General features: G+C 46.1%; 1 protein-coding gene across 1 annotated transcript in view; it reads left to right on the top strand.

The window, feature by feature from the left end:
* The window catches only part of TWF2 (twinfilin actin binding protein 2), a 92,517-nt gene that overhangs the window by 32,100 nt on the left and 37,304 nt on the right, over positions 1-23,113 (top strand). The window contains exon 2 of the mRNA XM_068253177.1: positions 17,367-17,444. Within this exon, the coding sequence (XP_068109278.1) occupies positions 17,367-17,444 (78 nt within the window). The remainder of the gene's footprint in view (positions 1-17,366; positions 17,445-23,113) is intronic.

Raw genomic sequence — 23,113 nt, 5'->3', positions numbered from 1 at the left:
GCTCGGCACAAAAAATGGACAGGTCCCCCCAGGAGTGCAACTGGAAGCTCTTTATCGTCTAAAGGTGGCCACACACGATACAATAAAATGAGCCGATTTTACGGCAATTCAATAAATATGGATCTCCCTAAAAATCTTAAGTATTTTATTTCATTTGACAAAAAAAAATCAGATCACATTTCCCATTTTTGGGGGGTTTTTTATCGAATGCTGGAAATTTTCTTCAATTTTTCTAAAGATTAAATGGTGTGTGTTAGATTGTCAGTTTATTAATATACACACCCTAGCAATTTTCTCAGTTTCCAATCATTTTTATCATAATTGGGGAAACATTGAACATATGTGTGTGGTACATTGGTCATATTTTTTAAATGTTACAAACAGTCATGAAAAATTGATTGCACTTCTTGAAGTGAACAGATATTTAAAAAATTGTATGATGTGTGGCCACCTTTAGGCTGGGTTCACAGCGAGAGGTGCATTGTGTTCCCTGTAACAGCAGAGATGTAATGGGAAAGTGGTTCCACACGTTATACAAGCATTGCGTTGGATACAGTCAATGAAAAGTATGCTTCACTGTACGGTCAACACTGGCGGTATGCGGTAAAGTCCCTGCATGCAGTGTGTTGGGATAGCGCACTTTGTCAAGATGCACCGCAACGGCCACACCATGAACGTCGCAGTGCTTTTGTGTTGCAATGCGACGTTTTGTGTTACAATTTGGCCACTACAATGCACTGCAATAGCCCACTGTTTACATGAACCGTTTACTATTCTCCCATCACTAAATTTACAGATGCTTATTTGTCTCTGACTCCCTGAGACTGTCGTGGGTTTTTGAAGGTTTGCTCTTCAGAAAATGTTAGCCCTCGAAATGTCTGTTTGGTTTTACGAATGATCAGATTTTACCACAGTATCCTTCCTGTTGTGTGTATTAGTTTGAATGTACATCAAGTGTGAATGACCTGAAAAACAGCATGTGCAGCGATGAAAGGGTTTCACATTCAGAGAAAGGGTAATTTAATTTGCAAATTTCTGCTCTACAAACTGATGATATCCATTGCATCCAAATCAGAAGCGATCAATCAGTAAGGGCCGGTTCACACTAGAGCCGATGCAAAACGGACATGGTAAGCGGCTAAGCCCATCCACTACGCAGGATGCATTATGTCAGTTTTTTATCGTTGCAGCGATTTCACCGCCCATCCGCTTTCATCACATGTCCTGAGTTGATCATGTTTTTGCCCATAGGCATCACTGCTCACCTGTCCGGCTGCCACTCAGTCCATCTGTATTCAGCCCGGAGGCTGGCAGGAGCATGGGACTGTCCATGGGATGCATTAGGTCAATTCTCCCTAGCAACAGAGATTTTTAATTGGTCCGCCATGATCCAATGAGACTCCTCCCTGTTGCTGAGGATTCCCATTGGCCATTTTCAGCCCAATGGAGATCCCCCAGCTCCTGCCAGCCACAGGGCTGTGTATAGGGACCTAGCAATGGCAATCGGCAGTGGGACACGTGAGGATTACGTCATGGCGACGATAAAAACGGGAGAAGCGGACGCAGCAACTAGCCTAGTGAGAATGGACACTATCCATTCTCATAGTCTTTCATTGCATACATTTTCTGGTCCATTCCAGGAAAATGTTCAAAGTTCGGACTCTACGTTCCACTTAGCACAACATGGCAAGCGGATCCGTTTTTGGTTTTTTTACTAGTGAAAGCAAATCCTACTACCATTGGAATCGCTTTCTGGTCTAAGAAGAGCTTAAAAACGTCCCAAACAGGAACATTTTTTTTAAGCAAGTGTGAACTGGCCTATACCAATATCTGATCAATTACAGAGCTACCGGGTTTTTTATTTTATTTGTTTAAGCAGTGTTTTCTTTGGTTACAGCAATGTTACTATTTAAGAGGAAACAGAGAAGCTCACCTCCTTGCTGGCCAATCGAATCCTTTTTACTGGTGGCTCTTCTGATGGAGTGGGTGGGGCTAAGCTGCTGCCACTCCTCACCTCTCCCAGTCAGGATGTGGAAGGGGTCAGTGAGATGCAAATAGTGCCAAGATGATGCAGGATTATACAAATCAACGCAGCTTGAAAAATGACCAATCAACTCCCAGCTCCACAGGATTCGATTGGTTCATTTTAAAGCTGCATATATTTGCCTACACAATTTCCATCACCTTGCATCTCATTGGCCATCCCTTCTTGGTGGCCAGTAGAAGCAGTCACAATCCTATTTATAACGCTGTGGGAAGGGCTTAATTTTGGAATGGGGTGAGGTTTTAAAGTGAACCTGAACTTTTGCAGAGGGCAGAAGGAAAACTTAGAGAAATGCACTCTGTATGTATTTAGAGCATTTAGTCTGTCTAATTACACATCATCTGTGACTAATCACAAGTTGTAATTTGAGCTCTTAGCTGTGTCAGCTGACTGCCACGGCAGAGAAACTAATTTGTAAATACAATATGTCTGCTTCCATGAAAGCAGGAAGTAGACCCACTGCAGACTTATTGCAGGATTTGTATTAGCTGTAACAAAGATGTTTTTCTTTAAAGGTTATTATGCTGTTGCTTATCTTTTAGAGCAGAGAGGAAGTTCTGAGTTCAGGTCCGCTTCATGTTGTTTTTAAAATACTACACTGTGGTCTGATCCAGATATTTGCATGGGTCCAGTCATATTTGAGAACTAATAATTTAGCCGTCCAGTCCTAATTTAGTTCTCCACAAAATTTAGTTGAGTAATTTTGCTTATTACAGAACAAAAAGGGGTGGGAAGCAACTAGACCCTCTTGTGTAGAGTTCTTGCCACATCCAGGTGTGGTGTACAGACATAGGGCTCAATTCACTAAGCTTATCTCCTGTCTTTAACCCCCTTAGCGGTATGAAAATACCGCCAGGGGGCAGCGCAGCAGTTTTTTTCAATTTTTTTTTTTTTTAAATCATGTAGTGAGCCCAGGGCTCGCTACATGATAGCCGCTGCTCAGCGGCATCCCCCCACCCGCTTCGATCAGGAAATCCCGCCATGGCGACGGGGCGGGATGACGTCACCGACGTCGGGACGTCATTGGGAGACCCGATCCACCCCTCGGCGCTGCCTGGCACTGATTGGCCAGGCAGCGCACGGGGTCTGGGGGGGGGGGGGGGGGGCGCGCGCCGCAACGGATAGCGGCGATCGGGCGCGCGGCGGCAGCGATCGGGGTGCTGGCGCAGCTAGCAAAGTGCTAGCTGCGTCCAGCAAAAAAAAAATTGTTTAAATCGGCCCAGCAGGGCCTGAGCGGCACCCTCCGGCGGCTTACCCCGTGTCACACACGGGGTTACCGCTAAGGAGGTTAATAACTTTTCTAGAGTTGTTACCATGGTGATAAGGCACGTAGTATTCAGGAAACATTTTACCTCAGGCAAACCTAAAGTTAACTCTTCTGTCTTTAAGTTAACTCTCCAATCCTTAAAATAACTCCAGAGTTAAAGACAGGCTGTTAATTAACTGCGTGTAAAAATAACTACAGAGGAGGTAACTTAACCCATTCGCGTTCCGTCGTTTTCACTTGAGCAATGTTCACCTCCCATTGATTAGCCTATAACTTTATCACTACTTATCACAATGAACTGATCTATATCTTGTTTTTTCCGCCACCAATTAGGCTTTCTTTGGGGGTACATTTTGCTAAGAGCCACTTTACTGTAAATGCATTTTAACAGGAAGAATAAGAAAAAAACTGAAAAAATTCATTATTTCTCAGTTTTCAGCCATTATAGTTTTAAAATAATACATGCCTCCATAATTAAAACTCACGTATTGTATTTGCCCATATGTCCTGGTTATTACACCGTTAAAATTATGTCCCTATCACAATGTATGGCGACAATATTTTATTTGGAAATAAAGGTGCATTTTTTCCATTTTGCATCTATCACTATTTACAAGTTTAAAATAAAAAAAATATAGAAATATTTCATCTTTACATTGATATTTAAAAAGTTTAGACCCTTAGGTAAATATTTACATGTTTTTTTTTGTTTTTTTTTATTGTAATGTTTTTTGTTTTTTTTTTACATGTTTTTTTTTTTTTATTGTAATGGTTTTTTTTTTTTTTGGGGTATTAATCATTTTATTTGGGTATTTTTGGGAGGGTGGGATGTAAACCATAGTTTTTTAATGTAATTGTGTGTTGATTTTAATTTTTTTTACTTTTTGTTGTAGTTTTACTTTTTGGCCACAAGATGGCGGCCATGAGTTTGTTTACATGACGTCACTCTTAGGGCTCTGTTGCGGTGCGGAATCGCCTGGATTCCACCGCGGACGAAATCGCATGCGGGTGCGTTTCTGCATGTGGATTTCCCCGAGATTTCGCATGGCAAGGAGCCAGGCGAATTTAACCATGTCACTGCCTGTGCAAAGTTCCATTGCATTTCATGCGAAATCGCAAGCGAAATCGCGGGGAAATCCACATGACAAAGCCGCATGCGATTTCCCTATTAAAAGCATTGCGGGCGATTCGCATTCCTGCCGCTCGCGAAATCTGACGGCTCTGCCGTGCAGATTTCCCCCGCACGCCAAAACGCACCCGCACGACGCACAAGTGGAAACTATCCCATCCACTTGTATTGACTATGCGAATCCGCATGCAGTGCCTGCATGCGGATTCGCTATAGTGGAAACGAGCCCTAAGCGTAACACACGCTTAGAGTGACGCATCGGGGAGGGAACGGCCAGAAAAAGCGAAGCTTCCGAGAGAAGCTAACGCTTTTTCAGCGGGGGAGAGGAATCAGTGATCGGGCACCATAGCCCGATACATTGATTCCGTGGCTACCGAATCCGCGGCCGGGAGTGCGCGTGCACGCGCGCGATCGGCCGCGGGAGCGCGCGGTAGCGCACATGGTTCCTGGACGTAGTTTCTACGTCCAGGAACCAAAATGGGTTAAGGAATGAAGAGATAAGATAACTCTCTCACTGTGTAAGTTTTCTCTTGCCTTATTATCTCCAGCATGATCTTAGTGAATTGAGGCCAAAGGCGTGAAATCCGAGTACATTTGAAATCGGCGCCAGCAGACTTGGGCGCAGGATACAGCGGTATATAGCTGATCCTGCTTCTGCACAAGTCCGGGCCGATTTAATTACTATTCCCCCTCCAGGCCGCCATGGATAGTGGGGGAATGAAATAATTCGGCTTCCAGCGATTTGCTGGAGGCCGAATTATGTTTTTAAGCAACCTCGGCTCCGTCTGCTGACGGCTCCGACGTTACTCACTAAAAGCGCTGCAATAGGAGTGATTCCTATTGTAGTCTATGGAGGCGCCGGCTGCGCCCAAATTGAGTCCTATGGGAGAAAAGCGCTTTACAAATGTTATTGTATTGTATTGTATTGTAAATCTAGCAGCGCTGAAAAGCACTGCTCCGTGAAATCCTAGCACAAGTACTTGCAGGCACTGAACTTTGATAGTGCTATACCATTGTGTTGCAGAATGAAGTCATATTTGCACAGGCAGACATAGAAGGCTGCAAATGTTCTGCATAGACCCCGATGTGTCATAGGTTATTACAGGCTGTGTCGTCAGGGTCACCTTTGGTTACTCTCTCACTATTTGTGTATGCGATTGCCATGTCACTGTCACAAGATGTCAAAAGCAATGATAGCATCTCATGAATTGGCCTGTAAACACAGTGGCCTGGCATTTGCTTGTATAAAATACCCTTTGTTTAGAGAATTCTGTTGTGCCTAGCTGGGCTTTTTTTCTGGTGTTTGGCAAGTACTGTGGTCGCAGGGACTCCGTCAAGTAAATGCTAGCCAAACAGTTTCAAAATGCTAGCTAGTCAAAGACTGAGAATACACAACAGGTTTTTGGAAGCATCTTCTGGGAGGTCAATTTCTCAAAAGGTGGGAGTGCTAAACCCAATCATGGCTTTGGCTTCCAATTTTATTATGCCCAAAAGTACCCTTGAGTGCACACATGGGAGGGAAACTTGGAGAACTGGGCTGAAGCCAGGAGGGGAATCGGAGGTGGACCTACCAGCCAGGGCTGTGGAGTTGGTACAAAAATTATCCGACTCCTCAGTTTATGAAACCTCCAACTCAAAGTACCCAAAATCGCTCCTACTCCTTAGTCTAATTCTTACCAGGGCTGTGGAGTTGGTACAAAAATCATCCAACTCAGACTACTCAGTTTATTGAAGCCACCGACTCTGACTTCGACTCCAGGCACCAAAATTACTCTGACTCTTCGACTCCGACTCCATAGCCCTGCTACCGGCTTTATGTGGTTTTTCTTGGTAGCCAAATACTGTAAATAAAATTGTGTGCTTAGGAATAGCAAATAAGTCCTATACAGCAGCCAGTGAAAAATGGATGACTCTCCCACATCAATAGTATGTAACAGAATGGATAAACAGTGCTTTTATTGATAACATTTCTAGTTTCACATAGATGCTGTCACCCCACCCTACTCAGTGTCACTCACCAGATTGTAAGACCTCACAGGTCAGATATTGCTCATATTCAGACCCAAAGCCTTTCTTTTCAATAGTGGCTTAGAGACTGAGTAGTCAATGGCTGGTGCTCCGTAGAAATCGTGCAAAAAATATGTTCAATTGGTGCATTTCAGGTAAGCATGTGGGTATAAAGAGGACCTCCAAATGAACGTTATCAAGGGCTAATGGTTAGTATGAACATTACTCATTAGCCCTTGATAACGTCCATTTGGATGAACCCGGTTGGGGGGATGGAGAGTGGCACACAGAGGCGTGTCATTAAAGGGAACCTGAAGTGAGAGGAATATGGAGGTGGGCATGTTTATTTCCTTTGAAATAATGCATATTGCCTGGCTGTCCTGCTGATCCTCTGCTGCCTTCTAATACTTTAAAGAGGATCTTTAATGGAAATAGAACCCTCTGAGGGATACTTACCTTGGGAGGGGGAATCCTCTGGATCCTAATGAGGCTTCCCCCGTCCTCCGTCCCTCCGATAAATTGCACGGGTCCCCCGAAGTGCGGCGAGGTAAACATTCACCTACTGCGATCCTGCGCAGGTGCACTAGCGGCTTTCTGTTTGGGTTAAAGGGAACCAGAGCTAAAGTAAAGAAAAGAAGTTCTACATACCTGGGGCTTCCTCCAGCCCCATACGCGCTGATCGATCCCATGCCGTCATCCACTGCTGCCCGCATCTACGAGAACCGGCTCCCGTCACTGACTTCATCGGAGCCGGGCTACGCTGGAGAAGTGCGCCCTCTACGTATCTCTCCATACACTGCTGCAGAGATACGCAAAGAGCACACCTCTGCTACGCTAGACTGGCTCCGACTGGCGGCAGAGCCGGGAGCAGGTTCTCATAGATGCGGGCAGCAGTGGATGGCGGCGTGGGATCGATCAGCGCTTATGGGGCTGGAGGAAGCCCCAGGTATGTATAGAATCTTTTCTTTACTTTAGCTCTGGTTCTCTTTAAAGAGAACCAGAGAGGAATAGTTAAAAGTTATTTATACATACCTGGGGCTTCCCGCAGCTGCAGAAACCCTAATCGCTCCCACGCTGGGGTCCTCAGCTTCCTCTGTTCGCCGGTGCGGGTCCCGTCACTTCAGCCGACTGGCCAGTCGATCGTAGCTGAAGTGCGCTCCTTGCGTACCTCTCCAGCTGCTGCTGGAGAGATACGCAAACAGCGCACTTCACTGGTGTAGGCTGGCCACGCCCCCTGGAAGGACGGGACCCGCACCGGCGAACGGAGGAAGCTGAGGACCTCGGCGTGGGAGCGATTAGGGTTTCTGCAGCTGCGGGAAGCCCCAGGTACTGTATATTTCTGCGTATAAGACTAATTTTTAACCCTTGAAAATCTTATGAAAAGTTTGGGGTCGTCTTATACGCCGGGTGTCATTGATGCTGGGTGATACCCCCTATCCTGTTACCATCTCTCAGATCTCACTGCTGAGGACTGTAGTGAAGCGGCGCAGGCACATATGTGTGAGTTCTGAGAGGCAGTGAGGGAGGTAAATAGGATACAAGGGTGGGCCAGAGGGGTGAAAGAGGCGTGTTTTATGGGCACAGCGCAATCTATTCTTTCATACCGCTCTGATAAACAGGTAGACAAGGAGAGCTGACCAATCCACTTAGGGAGAGGGAGAGTTCACCAATCCAACCAGTCAATTGACTATATACTGTTATATACTGGGTACCACATACAGTACAGCACCAGTATGTGATTTTTTTTTTATTTGGTGTACTTTTTAAGAGGGGTAGTCTTACACGGTGAGTATATCACAAACTCTATATTTTAACTGAAAAAGTTGGGGGGTCGTCTTATACACCCAGTCGTCTTATTCGCCGGAATATACGGTATGTATAAATAACTTAATTATTCCTCTCTGGTTTCCTTTAAGGAGGAAATAGCCGAACCCGATCGGATCCGCTCTACTGTGCAGGAGTGAGTCTTTTGCGTCTGCACAGTAGAGTGGATACGTTCGGGTTCGGTTATTTCCGCCTTACCCGAAGGAAGAGCCGCTACTGCGCTTGCTCTGGATCCTAGAGAGGATCTTAGCTTGTAGGGGGAGCCAGCGCTGGATTCCTGCTGTCTTTAGAGGTTGGGGAAGCATCATTGGAACTCTGAGGCTTCCCCCTCCCGAGGTAAGTATTCCCCAGAGGAGGTTTTTTTTTAAGTTATAGAGTCTCTTTAAAGCGGACCCAAACCAAACATTTTTTTAATTAAAAATATTTAGTTGCACCACTCTGACACATACAAAGATAAATAAACACTCCTTCTAACCTATGAGCATTTCAGTGCATGCTTTTCACCCTTCTCTTTTCATAGCTAGGGTTATACTGGGGGCAGCCATTAGCAATACCTCCATTGCCGGACACAATCTAATCCACCAGTTTGGCGGAAAAATCCTGGCAATTTGAAAGGAAGGGAGGGGTTCCTCCAATAAATGTAAAATATTTTATGTTTGTCATCATGCAGCTGAAAAAAGGCTGCTATTTATTATTATAATTTAGAAAATAGATTTTATTTCTGAAATCTTGTATTTTTAATTTGGGTCCACTTTAAGCCACAGACCGTGAACAAGCATGCAGATCAGATGTCAATGACAAATCTGACAAGACTAGCTGCATGCTTGTTTCAGGTGTGGGGTTCAGACCCTACTAACCAGAAAGATCAGCAAGACTGCCAGGCAACTGGCTTTCATAGTTTAAAAGAAAATAAATATGGCAGCTTCTCATACCTCGGGAAGCAAAGTGCCTTCGCCCCATTAGCGGTAAAAAAAAAAATGCCTCGGGTACACTTTAAAACCAAAAGAAGCAGATGGGATTCCAGGAAAGGGGTTATTTATTTTTTGTTTATTAAGCACTGACATCTCCTACAGCACTTGACAAAATCCTTAGTCGTGTTAGTTCTATAGATACAATTGTTTTTCTCAATTGTTTATTTTCACTTCAGGTTCACTTTAACACAGGGAAAAGCTGCATTGCAAGGTTTAATGCCCACCCGTTTTAGGATATGTGCAGTAAGAGACACCTTTTCAAATATACATGGTGGAGTAAAGAGATCGTGGAAAGAATCTAATTATATACAGTACACTGTTCTGGAAAAGGAAATACCAAAAGATCCAGCAGAAGTCATTCTATGTAGGAAACCCCAGCGATGCTTAGAATGCCAATACATACTAATCTTGTATATATTCATAGCAGAGAAGCAAACCAGAAATCCGGGGCCTTGAACCTTCTATAAATTAGGATGATAAAAAAATTCTACTAAATAGTTTGGTGCAAAAGTTTGAGAAATCTTGTGTCCAGCTTTTAAGCAACTGCTTGTGAGATGGCTTGTGCAGTGAGATACTGACGCTGTAAAGCTTCATTTAGCAATGTAGCCTGTGTGCTATCATCATGTGGAAGTAGTGGTTACACTAGGCACTCCGCACCTGCAGCCTGTGTGCTATCATCATTTGGAAGCAGTGGTTACACTAGGCACTCTGCACCTGCAGCCTGTGTGCTGTCATCATGTGGAAGCAGTGGTTACACTAGGCACTCCGCACCTGCAGCCTGTGAGCTATGATCATGCATGTGGAAGCAGTGGTTACACTAGGCACTCTGCACCTGCAGCCTGTGTGCTATCATCATGTGGAAGCAGTGGTTACATTGGGCACTCTGCACCTGCAACCTGTGTGTTTTCATCATGTGGAAGCAGTGGTTACACTAGGCACTCTGCACCTGCAGCCTGTGTGCTATCATCATGTGGAAGCAGTGGTTACATTGGGCACTCTGCACCTGCAACCTGTGTGTTTTCATGATGTGAAAGCAGTGGTTACACAAGGCACTCTGTACCTGCAGCCTGTGTGCTATCATCATTTGGAAGCAGTGGTTACACTAGGCACTCTGCACCTGCAGCCTGTGTGCTATCATCATGTGGAAGCAGTGGTTACACTAGGCACTCTGCACCTGCAGCCTGTGTGCTATCATCATGTGGAAGCAGTGGTTACACTAGGCACTCTGCACCTGCAACCTGTGTGTTTTCATGATGTGGAAGCAGTGGTTACACTAGGCACTCTGCACCTGCAGCCTGTGTGCTATCATCATGTGGAAGCAGTGGTTACATTGGGCACTCTGCACCTGCAGCCTGTGGGGTATAATCATGTGGAAGCAGTGGTTACACTAGGCACTCTGCACCTGCAGCCTGTGTGCTATCATCATTTGGAAGCAGTGGTTACACTAGGCACTCTGCACCTGCAGCCTGTGTGCTATCATCATGTGGAAGCAGTGGTTACACTAGGCACTCTGCACCTGCAGCCTGTGTGCTATCATCATGTGGAAGCAGTGGTTACATTGGGCACTCTGCACCTGCAACCTGTGTGTTTTCATGATGTGGAAGCAGTGGTTACACTAGGCACTCTGTGCCTGCAGCCTGTGTGCTATCATCATGTGGAAGCAGTGGTTACATTGGGCACTCTGCACCTGCAGCCTGTGTGCTATCATCATGTGGAAGCAGTGGTTACATTGGGCACTCTGCACCTGCAGCCTGTGTGCTATCATCATTTGGAAGCAGTGGTTACACTAGGCACTCTGCACCTGCAGCCTGTGTGGTATAATCATGTGGAAGCAGTGGTTACACTGGGCACTCCGCACCTGCAGCCTGTGAGCTATGATCATGTGGAAGCAGCGGTTACACTAGGCACTCTGCACCTGCAGCCTGTGTGCTATCATCATGTGGAAGCAGTGGTTACACTAGGCACTCTGCACCTGCAGCCTGTGTGCTATCATGATGTGGAAGCAGTGGTTACATTGGGCACTCTGCACCTGCAGCCTGTGTGCTATCATCATGTGGAAGCAGTGGTTACACTGGGCACTCCGCACCTGCAGCCTGTGGGGTATAATCATGTGGAAGCAGTGGTTACACTAGGCACTCTGCGCCTGCAGCCTGTGTGGTATCATCATGTGGAAGCAGTGGTTACACTAGGCACTCCGCACCTGCAGCCTGTGTGCTATAATTATGTGGAAGCAGTGGTTACACTAGGCCCTCCGCACCTGCAGCCTGTGGGCTATCATTATGTGGTGCTATCATCATGTGGAAGCAGTGGTTACACTAGGCACTCTGCGCTTGCAGCCTGTGTGCTATCATCATGTGGTGCTATCATCATGTGGAAACAGTGGTTACACTGGGCACTCTGCACCTGCAGCCTGTGTGGTATAATCATGTGGAAGCAGTGGTTACACTAGGCACTCCGCACCTGCAGCCTGTGAGCTATGATCATGTGGAAGCAGCGGTTACACTAGGCACTCTGCACCTGCAGCCTGTGTGCTATCATCATGTGGAAGCAGTGGTTACACTGGGCACTCCGCGCCTGCAGCCTGTGGGGTATAATCATGTGGAAGCAGTGGTTACACTAGGCACTCCGCACCTGCAGCCTGTGTGCTATCATCATGTGGAAGCAGTGGTTACACTGGGCACTCCACACCTGCAGCCTGTGTGGTATAATCATTTGAAAGCAGTGGTTACAGTAGGCCCTCTGCACCCTCAGCCTGTGTGCTATCAACATGTGGAGGCAGTGGTTACAATAGGCACCTGTGCCCTGTAGACTGTGTGTGGCATAATCATGTGGAAGCAGTGCTTACAGTAGGCTTTCTGCACCCGTAGACTGAGTGCTATAATTATGTGGAAGCAGTGGTTACAGTAAGTCCTCTGCACTTGCATACTGTGTGTGCTATGATCATGTGGAAGCAGTGGTTACAGTAGGCCCTCTGCACCTGCAGACTGTGTGTGGTATAATCATGTGGAAGCAGTGGTTACACTAGGCCCTCTGCACCTGCAGCCTGTGTGCTATCATCAGTTGGATGCAGTGGTTACACTAGGCCCTCTGCACCTGCAGCCTGTGTGCTATCATCATGTGGAAGCAGTGGTTACACTAGGCCCTCTGCACCTGCAGCCTGTGTGCTATCATCATGTGGAAGCAGTGGTTACACTAGGCACTCCGCACCTGCAGCCTGTGTGCTATAATTATGTGGAAGCAGTGGTTACACTAGGCCCTCTGCACCTGCAGCCTGTGTGCTATCATCATGTGGAAGCAGTGGTTACACTGGGCACTCTGAACCTGCAGCCTGTGTGCTATCATCATGTGGAAGCAGTGGTTACACTAGGCACTCCGCACCTGCAGCCTGTGTGCTATAATTATGTGGAAGCAGTGGTTACACTAGGCCCTCTGCACCTGCAGCCTGTGTGCTATCATCATGTGGAAGCAGTGGTTACACTAGGCCCTCTGCACCTGCAGCCTGTGTGCTATCATCATGTGGAAGCAGTGGTTACACTAGGCACTCTGCACCTGCAGCCTGTGTGGTATAATCATGTGGAAGCAGTGGTTACACTGGGCACTCCGCACCTGCAGCCTGTGAGCTATGATCATGTGGAAGCAGCGGTTACACTAGGCACTCTGCACCTGCAGCCTGTGTGCTATCATCATGTGGAAGCAGTGGTTACACTGGGCACTCCGCACCTGCAGCCTGTGGGGTATAATCATGTGGAAGCAGTGGTTACACTGGGCACTCCGCACCTGCAGCCTGTGAGCTATGATCATGTGGAAGCAGTGGTTACAGTAGGCACTCTGCACCTGCAGCCTGTGTGGTATCATCATGTGGAAGCAGTGGTTACACTAGGCACTCCGCACCTGCAGCCTGTGTGCTATCATCATGTGGAAGCAGTGGTTACAGTAGGCACTCTGCACCTGCAGCCTGTGGGGTATCATCATGTGGAAGCAGTGGTTACACTAGGCACTCTGCACCTGCAACCTGTGTGCTATCATCATGTGGAAGCAGTGGTTACACTAGGCACTCCGCACCTGCAGCCTGTGTGCTATCATCATGTGGAAGCAGTGGTTACACTGGGCACTCCACACCTGCAGCCTGTGTGGTATAATCATGTGGAAGCAGTGGTTACAGTAGGCCCTCTGCACCTGCAGCCTGTGTGCTATCAACATGTGGAAGCAGGGGTTACAATAGGCACCTGTGCCCTGCAGACTGTGTGTGGCATAATCATGTGGAAGCAGTGGTTACAGTAGGCTTTCTGCACCCGTAGAATGAGTACTATAACTATGTGGAAGCAGTGGTTACAGTAAGTCCTCTGCACTTGCATACTGTGTGTGCTATGATCATGTGGAAGCAGTGGTTACACTAGGCATGCTGCACCTGCAGACTGTGTGTGGTATAATCATGTGGAAGCAGTGGTTACACTAGGCACTCTGCACCTGCAGACTGTGTGTGGTATAATCATGTGGAAGCAGTGGTTACACTAGGCACTCTGCACCTGCAGCCTGTGTGCTATCATCATGTGGAAGCAGTGGTTACACTGGGCACTCTGCACTTGCAGACTGTGTGTTTTATAATCATGTGGAAGCAGTAGTTACAGTAGGCCCTCTGCACCTGCAGCCTGTGTACTGTAATCATGTGGAAGTAGTGGTTACACTAGGCCAGGGGTCGGCAACCCGCGGCTCCGGAGCCGCATGCGGCTTTTTCCCCTTCGCCGCGGCTCCGGAGTGATTGGCTGCGGCGCGTGTGACTGTCGCTGTTGTCGCTGGCCGACAGCCTATCAGAGAGGCCGCCGGACCAGCACAGTGCAGGGCTTCGGGCGGCCATTTTCCCGTAGCCCTGCACGTGACGTAGGAAGTGACGTAGGAGGAGGATCGTGGGAGTTGCGCGCCACAAGGTCGGGACCGGAGGTCGGGACAGGAGGAGATCGTGACTAGGTGAGTAAATGTTTTTTTTTTCAGATTCTGCTTAAGGATTGTGCATATGGGGGTCATATCTGCGAAGGATTGTGCATATGGGGGTCATATCTGCTAACGATTTGTGCATATGGGAGTCATATCTGCTAACGATTTGTGCGTATGGGGGTCATATCTGCTAACGATTTGTGCATATGGGGGTCATATCTGCTAACGATTTGTGCATATGGGGGTCATATCTGCTGAAGGATTGTGCATATGGGGGTCATATCTGCTGAAGGATTGTGCGTATGGGGGTCATATCTGCTTGGATTGTGCATATGGGGGTCATATTTGCGAAGGATTGTGCATATGGGGGTCATATCTGCTAACGATTTGTGCATATGGGGGCCATATCTGCTAACGATTTGTGCATATGGGGGCCATATCTGCTAACGATTTGTGCGTATGGGGGTCATATCTGCTAACGATTTGTGCATATGGGGGTCATATCTGCTAACGATTTGTGCATATGGGGGTCATATCTGCTAACGATTTGTGCATATGTGGGTCATATCTGCTAACGATTTGTGCATATGGGGGTCATATCTGCTAACTATTTGTGCATATGGGGGTCATATCTGCTAACGATTTGTGCATATGGGGGTCATATCTGCTAACTATTTGTGCATATGGTAGTCATATCTGCTAACCATTTGTGCATATGGGGGTCATATCTGCTGAAGGATTTGTGCATACGTGGGTCATATCTGCGAAGGATTGTGCATATGGGGGTCATATCTGCTAACTATTTGTGCATATGGGGGTCATATCTGCTAACGATTTGTTTTATAATGGTTTTGCGGCTCCCAGTTTTTTTCTCTTTTCGGAAACGGGTCCAAGTGGCTCTTTATGTCTTAAAGGTTGCAGACCCCTGCACTAGGCACTCCACACCTGCAGCCGGTGTTGTATAATCATGTGGAAGCAGTGGTTACTCTAGGCACATGCGCACTGCACACACATTTCCAATAGAGTTTATCATCTGTTTGGCCTGTTGGCCCCCCAGATCTCCCCATGTTTTGGCCCCCCACCCCCTTCCTCAAGGCCCATGGTTAGTGTGAAGTGTAGTTTTGGGTCACCTGTCCGCTGGCGTATTTCTTCATTGCCACCAGGGGTTATCTGTATCCTATGACTCTATCGCATGTACATAACGTCAGCATTTGTGCCTGGCTCACAGGAATACGGGCTCCCCCAGTAGCAATGAAGAAGACGACATGGGCATAGGAGGAGCATGCCAGCAGGCAGGTGAGCCAAAACTACACTGCAACACTCACCATGGGTTCAGGGGGGGGACGCACTACATATTGGGGGGAGATATCGAACGCTACCACTGCAGCATTTCCGACCAAATGCTACCGAGCAAGATCTTTCCTACATACCAGATCAATTGTTTCCATCGGTTTTGGGCAAAAATCAATTGAAATGACAATCGGGTGGCCACTTTGCGGCACCGTTCTCTGCCAGGGCAGGGCTGCAAACTTTATAGCTGAAAGGTTTTAAAAATGCTGGTCCAGGTTCGCCGAAAGCACTTATGATATCCCAACTGGAGATCTCTAGAGATGCCTTATGGCGCCCATACACCGTGCAATAAAAATGTTCAACTTTACCCACTTACTATGTGCAACCAGACATCTCCTGATGTCAAACTGGAATCAAGCTGACGCGCCTTCCCTAGCCTTGGTGTTTAACATGGTAGATCATAACCTCAAAATGGAATACTTGATAAGGTCCCGAAACAATCTATGGCAACATGAATGGTCTTTTGACTGGAACACTTTATTATCCCTAAGCAGATAAATAACTAAACTTATTTAAACTAACTTGACCCAACACTCTCATCGGAGATTATAGAACCAGTGTAGACATATTCCCCCCACCCCCTTCCCTAGACCCTATCCCTCCTACCCTCCTGTTCTTCCTTCTGATCTAGCAGATCCCAGTATGGGGTACACCCAGATCTACTTGTTAGTTTACAGGCCTGAGATTTCGATCCCTACCCCCACGCTACCAATTTATCCTCATTAAAATATTAGGCATTCTTCTAATACCCAATCAATAAAGTCTACCTACTCCACCCGGACAAAAGCGAAGTAGAACTATACTCAACAACTTTAAGGGTTAACTCTTGTCGTACAGACCAGTTTTCTTCTGTTCTTTTTGATGTTACCTAGATTCATAATTGAACTAGATGTTGCTTTTCCTTTGTTTCTTCCCTAGGTGATTTGGTACGCATTCCTCTCAACTACTAGATTTGATGTATTATATCACTTAGAATCTTTTGTTAATATAATCAATTTGATTGTTATAAGATTGTTATACAAATGAACCTCTTTTGTTTTCTCTGTCAAAATGAATAAAAAACATTGACACAAAAAAAAATGTTCAACTTTCAAGTTTATTTGACCAAAACAATCGAATCAAATGAAAGTCAAAAATAATCTTTTTTTTTTTTTTTTTTTTTTTTTTTTCCGATCAAGAGAAACGTACAAGTATCCGGTTATTTTGGGATAAAAATCCGATCTGACATGTTGGAAAAATCTTTATATTCGATCTAACGGAATAATCGAATGAAATTATCTAATAAAAAAAAAAAATGAAAAAATTATACCATGTATGGGCACCATTAGAGCATAGGACAGTTGTTAGTGATTTCAACACTTTTTGTCCTGAAGTTTACATACTTGTCTGTATGTTCTACCCTGCTGTCCACCAATGCATCTTCTCTGCCAATTTCTTTTCTATACTGATTATCAAACAGCCAAAATTCAATAGCGTATTTATAAAAGTGTGAATGTTGGATGGAGTATTGTTGTGTCACTGTATATTTCGGGGCTGTTAATAAATATTCCCCAAACAGATCTCTGGCTGCTTCTCTAATCCAGCCCTGCAGTGTTTATTCTTTGCCTGGGACACACAGACCCCCCCCCCCCCTCCCCTCCCTGGGCCCTGAGCTATATTTGGGAGGCTATGCTGCTGTCAGAGTATGATCCAGTATAGCTCATGTTCTCATCCAGTATTCCCCATTAGTCGCTGTTCCTTCTCAGTCGGCCATAAGTTCTTCCCTCTCAGGTGTCACCTCTGAGGCCTCTCTTTGCTCTCTGCTTCGTGCTTGGCTCACCGGCATGTTTTTGGTTCTTCTAGCGACCCCGGAGCTGAAGGAGTTCTTTTCCAAGGCGAGGAATGGATCCATCCGGCTCATAAAGGTGGTCATTGAGGAAGGTGAGTGTTATTTTGTGAGTAATTGTCTGGGGTGGTTGATAAAAAATGGTCTGAGTGGAAACCTTTGGAGGGGGGTGGTCTGATTGGAAATAGGTGGATTACAAATTGTTCAAACTATCTAGGATACAGGTGTCAAACTCCAGTCCTCAAGGGCCGAGTCGGTGTTTAGGATGGACTAAGAAATAGAGATGTGTTCTACTTGATGAACCCCATCTTTCCCGATTTTCGGTTCCATCAGTTCATTTGAGCTGTGCCCAAAAAAAATGTGTGAGGACCAGAGTTCAACATCCCTGATCTAGGAAATAGACTGAGCAGACTCAATATTAAGGGAAATCTGTAATAAAAAAAAACATCCCCTGGGGGGTACTTACCTCAGAAGGGGAAAGCCTGTGGAGCCTAATGAGGCTTCCCACGTCCTCTTCACCCTCCGGGATCCAGTGCTGGCAGCCCCAGAACACCACGTGCGACAATATTTACAATCTGCGCAGGCGCAGTATCGGCAGTAGAGTGGACTTGATCAGTCTCGGCTATTTCTGCCTAGGCCCAATCGGACAGCTGATACTGCACCTGTGCAGGAGCACAGGTTGTAAATATTGCAGAATACTACTGTCTGCATACAGCTTGTTGGCGCTTTTCAGTGGAGCCGCACTGGATCCCTGAGGCTCATGAGGACAGGGGAAGCCTCATTAGAATACTGAGACTTCCCCCTCCCGAGGCAAGTAACCCATCGGGGCACTTTTTTCTTACTTAAAACTACTGACAGAAATGAATAACATTGATTTATGTTGTTACAAATGAATAGTGCTTGTCAAGAGGTAGGATTTATTAGGTAGCACGTTAACAGACAGTTCTTAAACCACCTTAGCGGTATGGACGAGCTCAGCTCGTCCATTACCGCCAGAGGGTGCCGCTCAGGCCCTGCTAGGCCGATTTTGATCAAATAAAGAGCAGCACACGCAGCCGGCACTTTGCCAGCCGCGTGTGCTGCCCGAGGGTCCCAACAGCCGCCTGAGCCCTGCGCAGCCGGAACAAATAGTTCCGGCCAGCGCTAAGGGCTGGATCGGAGGCGGCTGACGTCAGGACGTCGGCTGACGTCCATGACGTCACTCCGCTCGTCGCCATGGCGACAGGAGAAGCCAAACACGGAAGGCTGCTCATTGCGGCCTTCCGTGTTACTTTTGGCCGCCGGAGGCGATCAGAAGAACGCCTCCGGAGCGCCATCTAGTGGGCTTTCATGCAGCCAACTTTCAGTTGGCTGCATGAAATAGTTTTTTTTTTATTTAAAAAAAACCCTCATGCAGCTGCCCTGGCGATCTTAATAGAACGCCAGGGTGGCAGTGTGTGGTGGTATAAAAAATGAACAAGTGTAAAGGGGACAGATTTTAATAGCTAGACTGGGTCAGAGTATCTCCAAAATGCTAGGTGTTTTGGTGTTCTTGGTATGCAGTGGTTGGTTCCTACCAAGATTGGTCCAGAGGAGTACACACCTGTGAGGCACAAAGGCTAGCCAGCCTGGCCTGATCCCACAGAACAGCTACTGTAGGACACTGCTGGCTGTGAGAAAAGGTGTAGAAACATACAGTGCATCACTGCATGTTGTGTATGGGATTGTGTAGCCACAGAGCCCATACATCCCCTGCCTATTTACAGAAGCTTGTTCCGTGGCCACATGAGTATCAGAACAAAACCATGGAGGAGCGGAAGAAGGTGATCTTGTCTGATGAATCGCCTCATCTTTGGCCTCCCATATTTCTCATGCAAGTGAATGTCTGTGAGATGTGCTACAGAGACAAATCTATGGAGGCCCAACCTCATAACTTACAGGATCTAAAGCATGTGCAACTAACATCTTGGTGCCAGATAGCGCCTTCAGATGTTTTTAGAATTTTAAATCGTCATGGGCCAGAGCTGAGAGCAAAAAGCGGACAACGCAATGTTAGGCAGGTGGTTTTAATATTTTGGCTGATAAGAATATCTGATATGAGGGGTAGGGGGTTGGAGTGTAAAAACACAGGGCACAGATAACACAAGAGTGAACAGAAGAACATGGTAATTTGCACAAGTGTGCAGTTTCACACCATCGCAACATATCTAAGGGCTGATATGACTCTGGAAAGGGTTGTAAACCTTTCCCGCCTAATATCTGACAGTTTGTTTTAGAAAGCCAAGGTGTGTTCCCGGGACCACTTATGTTCTCTAGCTATGCAATGCGTAAAACAGACTAGAAGTGATGGGAAAGTGGGTCGAAAGTGATACTCTTGTGGGGATATTGTTTAAAGAAAACCAGAGACAGTTAAAGGGAACCTTAACTGAACGGGGGGGGGTAAAGAGTTTCAATTACCTGGGGCTATTACCAGCCCCCTGCAGCAGTCCTGTGCCCTCGGAGCCGCTCTGGAATCCTCCGGTCCCCCGCTGTCACTTAGTTTCGTTTTTGACAACTCACTAGTCGGCTGTCCTCCATGCGTATTATTGGACGCATTCCCTACTGCAATTAGCGCTGTTGCGGACCGCAACGCATACAAAAATATGCGTTGCCGCATATCTACGCGTGCGGAATGCGGCAACGCATATTTTTGTACACGTTGCGGTTTGCAACAGCGCTAATTGCTGTAGGGAATGCATCTAATAATACGCGCGGCTGCCTGCCGACTGGTGAGTCGTCAAAAACGAAACTAAGTGACAGCGGGGGACCGGAGGATTCCAGAGCGGCTCCGAGGGCACAGGACTGCTGCAGGGGGCTGGTAATAGCCCCAGGTAAGTGAAACTCTTTTAAAGCTGCTGCATTAAACGTCTCAGGAGTACTTGAAGGTGGTGTGAAATTCAGCATCTCTTCTCTGCTCTAAAAGATGAATTACAGCATACCTTGTAATTTGTAAACAGACAATATTACTTTCACAAAAGCAAGTATGAAAACTGTATGGAGGGTAATAAAACGTAGGCAAACACATTTTATTGAATATCATGTCAGAGTTTCATCAAGCTTTAATTGGAAGGCCTTCTGGTACAAAGTAGACCCATAATGTAAAGCATTGTTTTAATCCATTAGGTGAATTCACACAGATTTTGGGTGGGCAATGCCATAGTAAAGCTGGCCATACACTTGTTAGATTAGCAGCAGATAGATCCTCAGATAGATCTCTGATCTATCTGATGTGTTTAGGAACATGTTTTTACTAGGAACAGATTTCCAATAGATTTAATTATGAAATCTATCGAAAATCGATCTGACGGCATTTTTTTGCCATCAGATTTGCATTCGGGTCAATGCAAACTGATAAGCAATCTCAACAGATCGATTTTGATTTTCCAGCATGTCAGATCGATTGAAATAAATCGAAATCTGCCGCAAATCGATCGTTCGGGCATTCGATATCGATCGATCAGCCGAAAATCAGCTGAGTTTATGGGCCCCTTAAGAAACACTAGAAAAGGCCACAGGGATGCAGAAATTTGTATGTTTTGATCCTCAAAATGAAACTCCAGAAGAGAGAGTCCCAAGGTGTCCAAGTGTGTAGATGTAGGGTGATACTTTAGCGGTTTAATCTGATGTAATTTCCCTGTATGGGATAAAGATAAGCTTACAATTAAATAATGATTCGCTGCTTTTACTACATTTTATTAGTAACAGGTCCTCTTTGCTTGTCTGGCACTTGTCTGGTGACTGACTCTATTTTTTTGTCCACTTTTGGCTATTGTTCCTGAAGGATGGTTTGTTTTGTGTGAGGAACTTCCTGATTGTCAAGTGAAAGTGCTGTACAGGAAGGGGTAAGCTACTGGACTGAAGGGGACATCTGGGTGGTATGAGGGCCTATATAAAGTATGTGTTAAAAAGTAGGTTAAAGGGGCCCATACACTGGTAGATTTTAGCCATTGGTCGATCGATTCCATAGAATCGAACAATCAGAAATTGATTTTTTCAAATCTATTGATCGATTTGCGCCCGATTTTGATCGATTTAATCTGACAGGATGGAAAATCTAGGTTGATCTGCTGCTGGCAGCAGATCAAAAGCCCTTAAAGAGACTCTGAAGCGAGAATAAATCTCGCTTCAGAGCTCATAGTTAGCAGGTCCCTTACCCCCCGAAATCCCCTCCGTGCAGCCGGGGATCTCTTCCTGATTGAGGCAGGGCTAACCGCCGCAGCCCTGCCCCACGCGTGTCTGTCAGTACGTATCTCCGCCTCTCCCCCGCCCCTCTCAGTCTTCCTTCACTGAGAAGGGCGGGGGGAGGCGGCGATGCGCCGCTGATAGACGCGACTGGAGGCAGGGCTGCAGCTGTTAGCCCTACCTCTAGGAGCAGCAAAATCTACGACCAATTTGGTCGTTCATTTTGCGGGGGGGGGGGGGGGGTTGAGGGCATTTATCCGCGGGATAGCGGCGTTTTAGCAGGGGCACACGTGAGCTCTGAAGCAAGAATTATTCTCGCTTCAGTGTCTCTTTAAGCAGGCCATACACTCGTTAGATTAGCAGCAGATAGATCATCAGATAGACTTTTGATCTATCTGATGTGTTTAGGAACATTTTTTTTTTTTTTTTTACTAGGAACAGATTTCCAATATGAAATCTATTGAAAATCGATCTGATGGCATTTTTTTTGCCATCAGATTTCCGTAAGGGCCAATGCAAAATGATAAGCAATCTCAACCGATTGACCTAGATTTTCCAGCATGTCAGATCGATTTCGATCGATTGTTCGTTAATCGGCTCAGTGTATGGGCACCTTAAAGGGGCCCATACACTCAGCCGATTTTTGATCGATCGAAAAAAAAAAAAAAACAGTAACATTTATTAGAAAAATAATAAAATAAATACTTGGCAAGAAAATAAACATTGGGGGAGCGATCAGACCCCACCAATAGAGAGCTCTGTTGGTGGGGAGAAAAGGCTGGGGATCACTTGTGTGCTAAGTTGTGCGGCCCTGCAGCGAGGCCTTAAAGCTGCAGTGGCCCATTTAGTGAAAAATGTCCTGGTCCTTGGGGGGGGGGGGGGGTTAACACTGCGGTCCTCAAGTGGTTAAAATATAACTTTAATTTAAATTGATTAAAAACTGACTAAGGAGCAGAGTCATTGATAGGTCAATGACTATAATCTAACTAGCACGGTATAAGGACCCTGTGGGGTTTTGTAAGGGGAAGCACTAAGGTCAGAATAAAGTGGACCTGACCTCAGAACATCCTCTCTGCTCTAAAAGATGCACAACAGTATTATAAACTTTAAGCAAAAAAAACATTTCTTTGTTGCAGCTGATACAAATCCTAAAATAAATCTGCAGTGTATCTACTTTCTGATTTGTGGAAGCAGACATATTGTTAACACCCTGTGCTTTCCAATGAGCTTATCTGCCATCTCTGCCGTGGCAGTCATGTGACACAAAGAGGGAGCAAATTCCAGCCTGGGATTAGACACAAATGAGGGGGAATTAGGCAGGCTAAACTCTCTAAATACATACAGGGTGCATTTCTCTGTTTTCCTCCTGTCCTGTGCAAGAGTTAAAGCCCACTTTAACGGGAACCTAAACTGAGAACGATATGGATATTTCCTTTTAAAATAATACTAATACCTGACTCTCCTGCTGATCCTGTGTCTCTAATACTTTTGGACTGGATTAGCTGCATGCTTGTTTCAGGTGTGTGATTCAGCCACTACTGCAGCAAAGAGAACTGTATTGTTT

Source organism: Hyperolius riggenbachi, chromosome 9 (genome assembly GCF_040937935.1).
Source record: "Hyperolius riggenbachi isolate aHypRig1 chromosome 9, aHypRig1.pri, whole genome shotgun sequence".
Taxonomy (NCBI): domain Eukaryota; kingdom Metazoa; phylum Chordata; class Amphibia; order Anura; family Hyperoliidae; genus Hyperolius; species Hyperolius riggenbachi.
The sequence above is the reverse complement of the archived record's forward strand: the minus strand, read 5'-3'. Positions and strand labels throughout refer to the sequence as shown.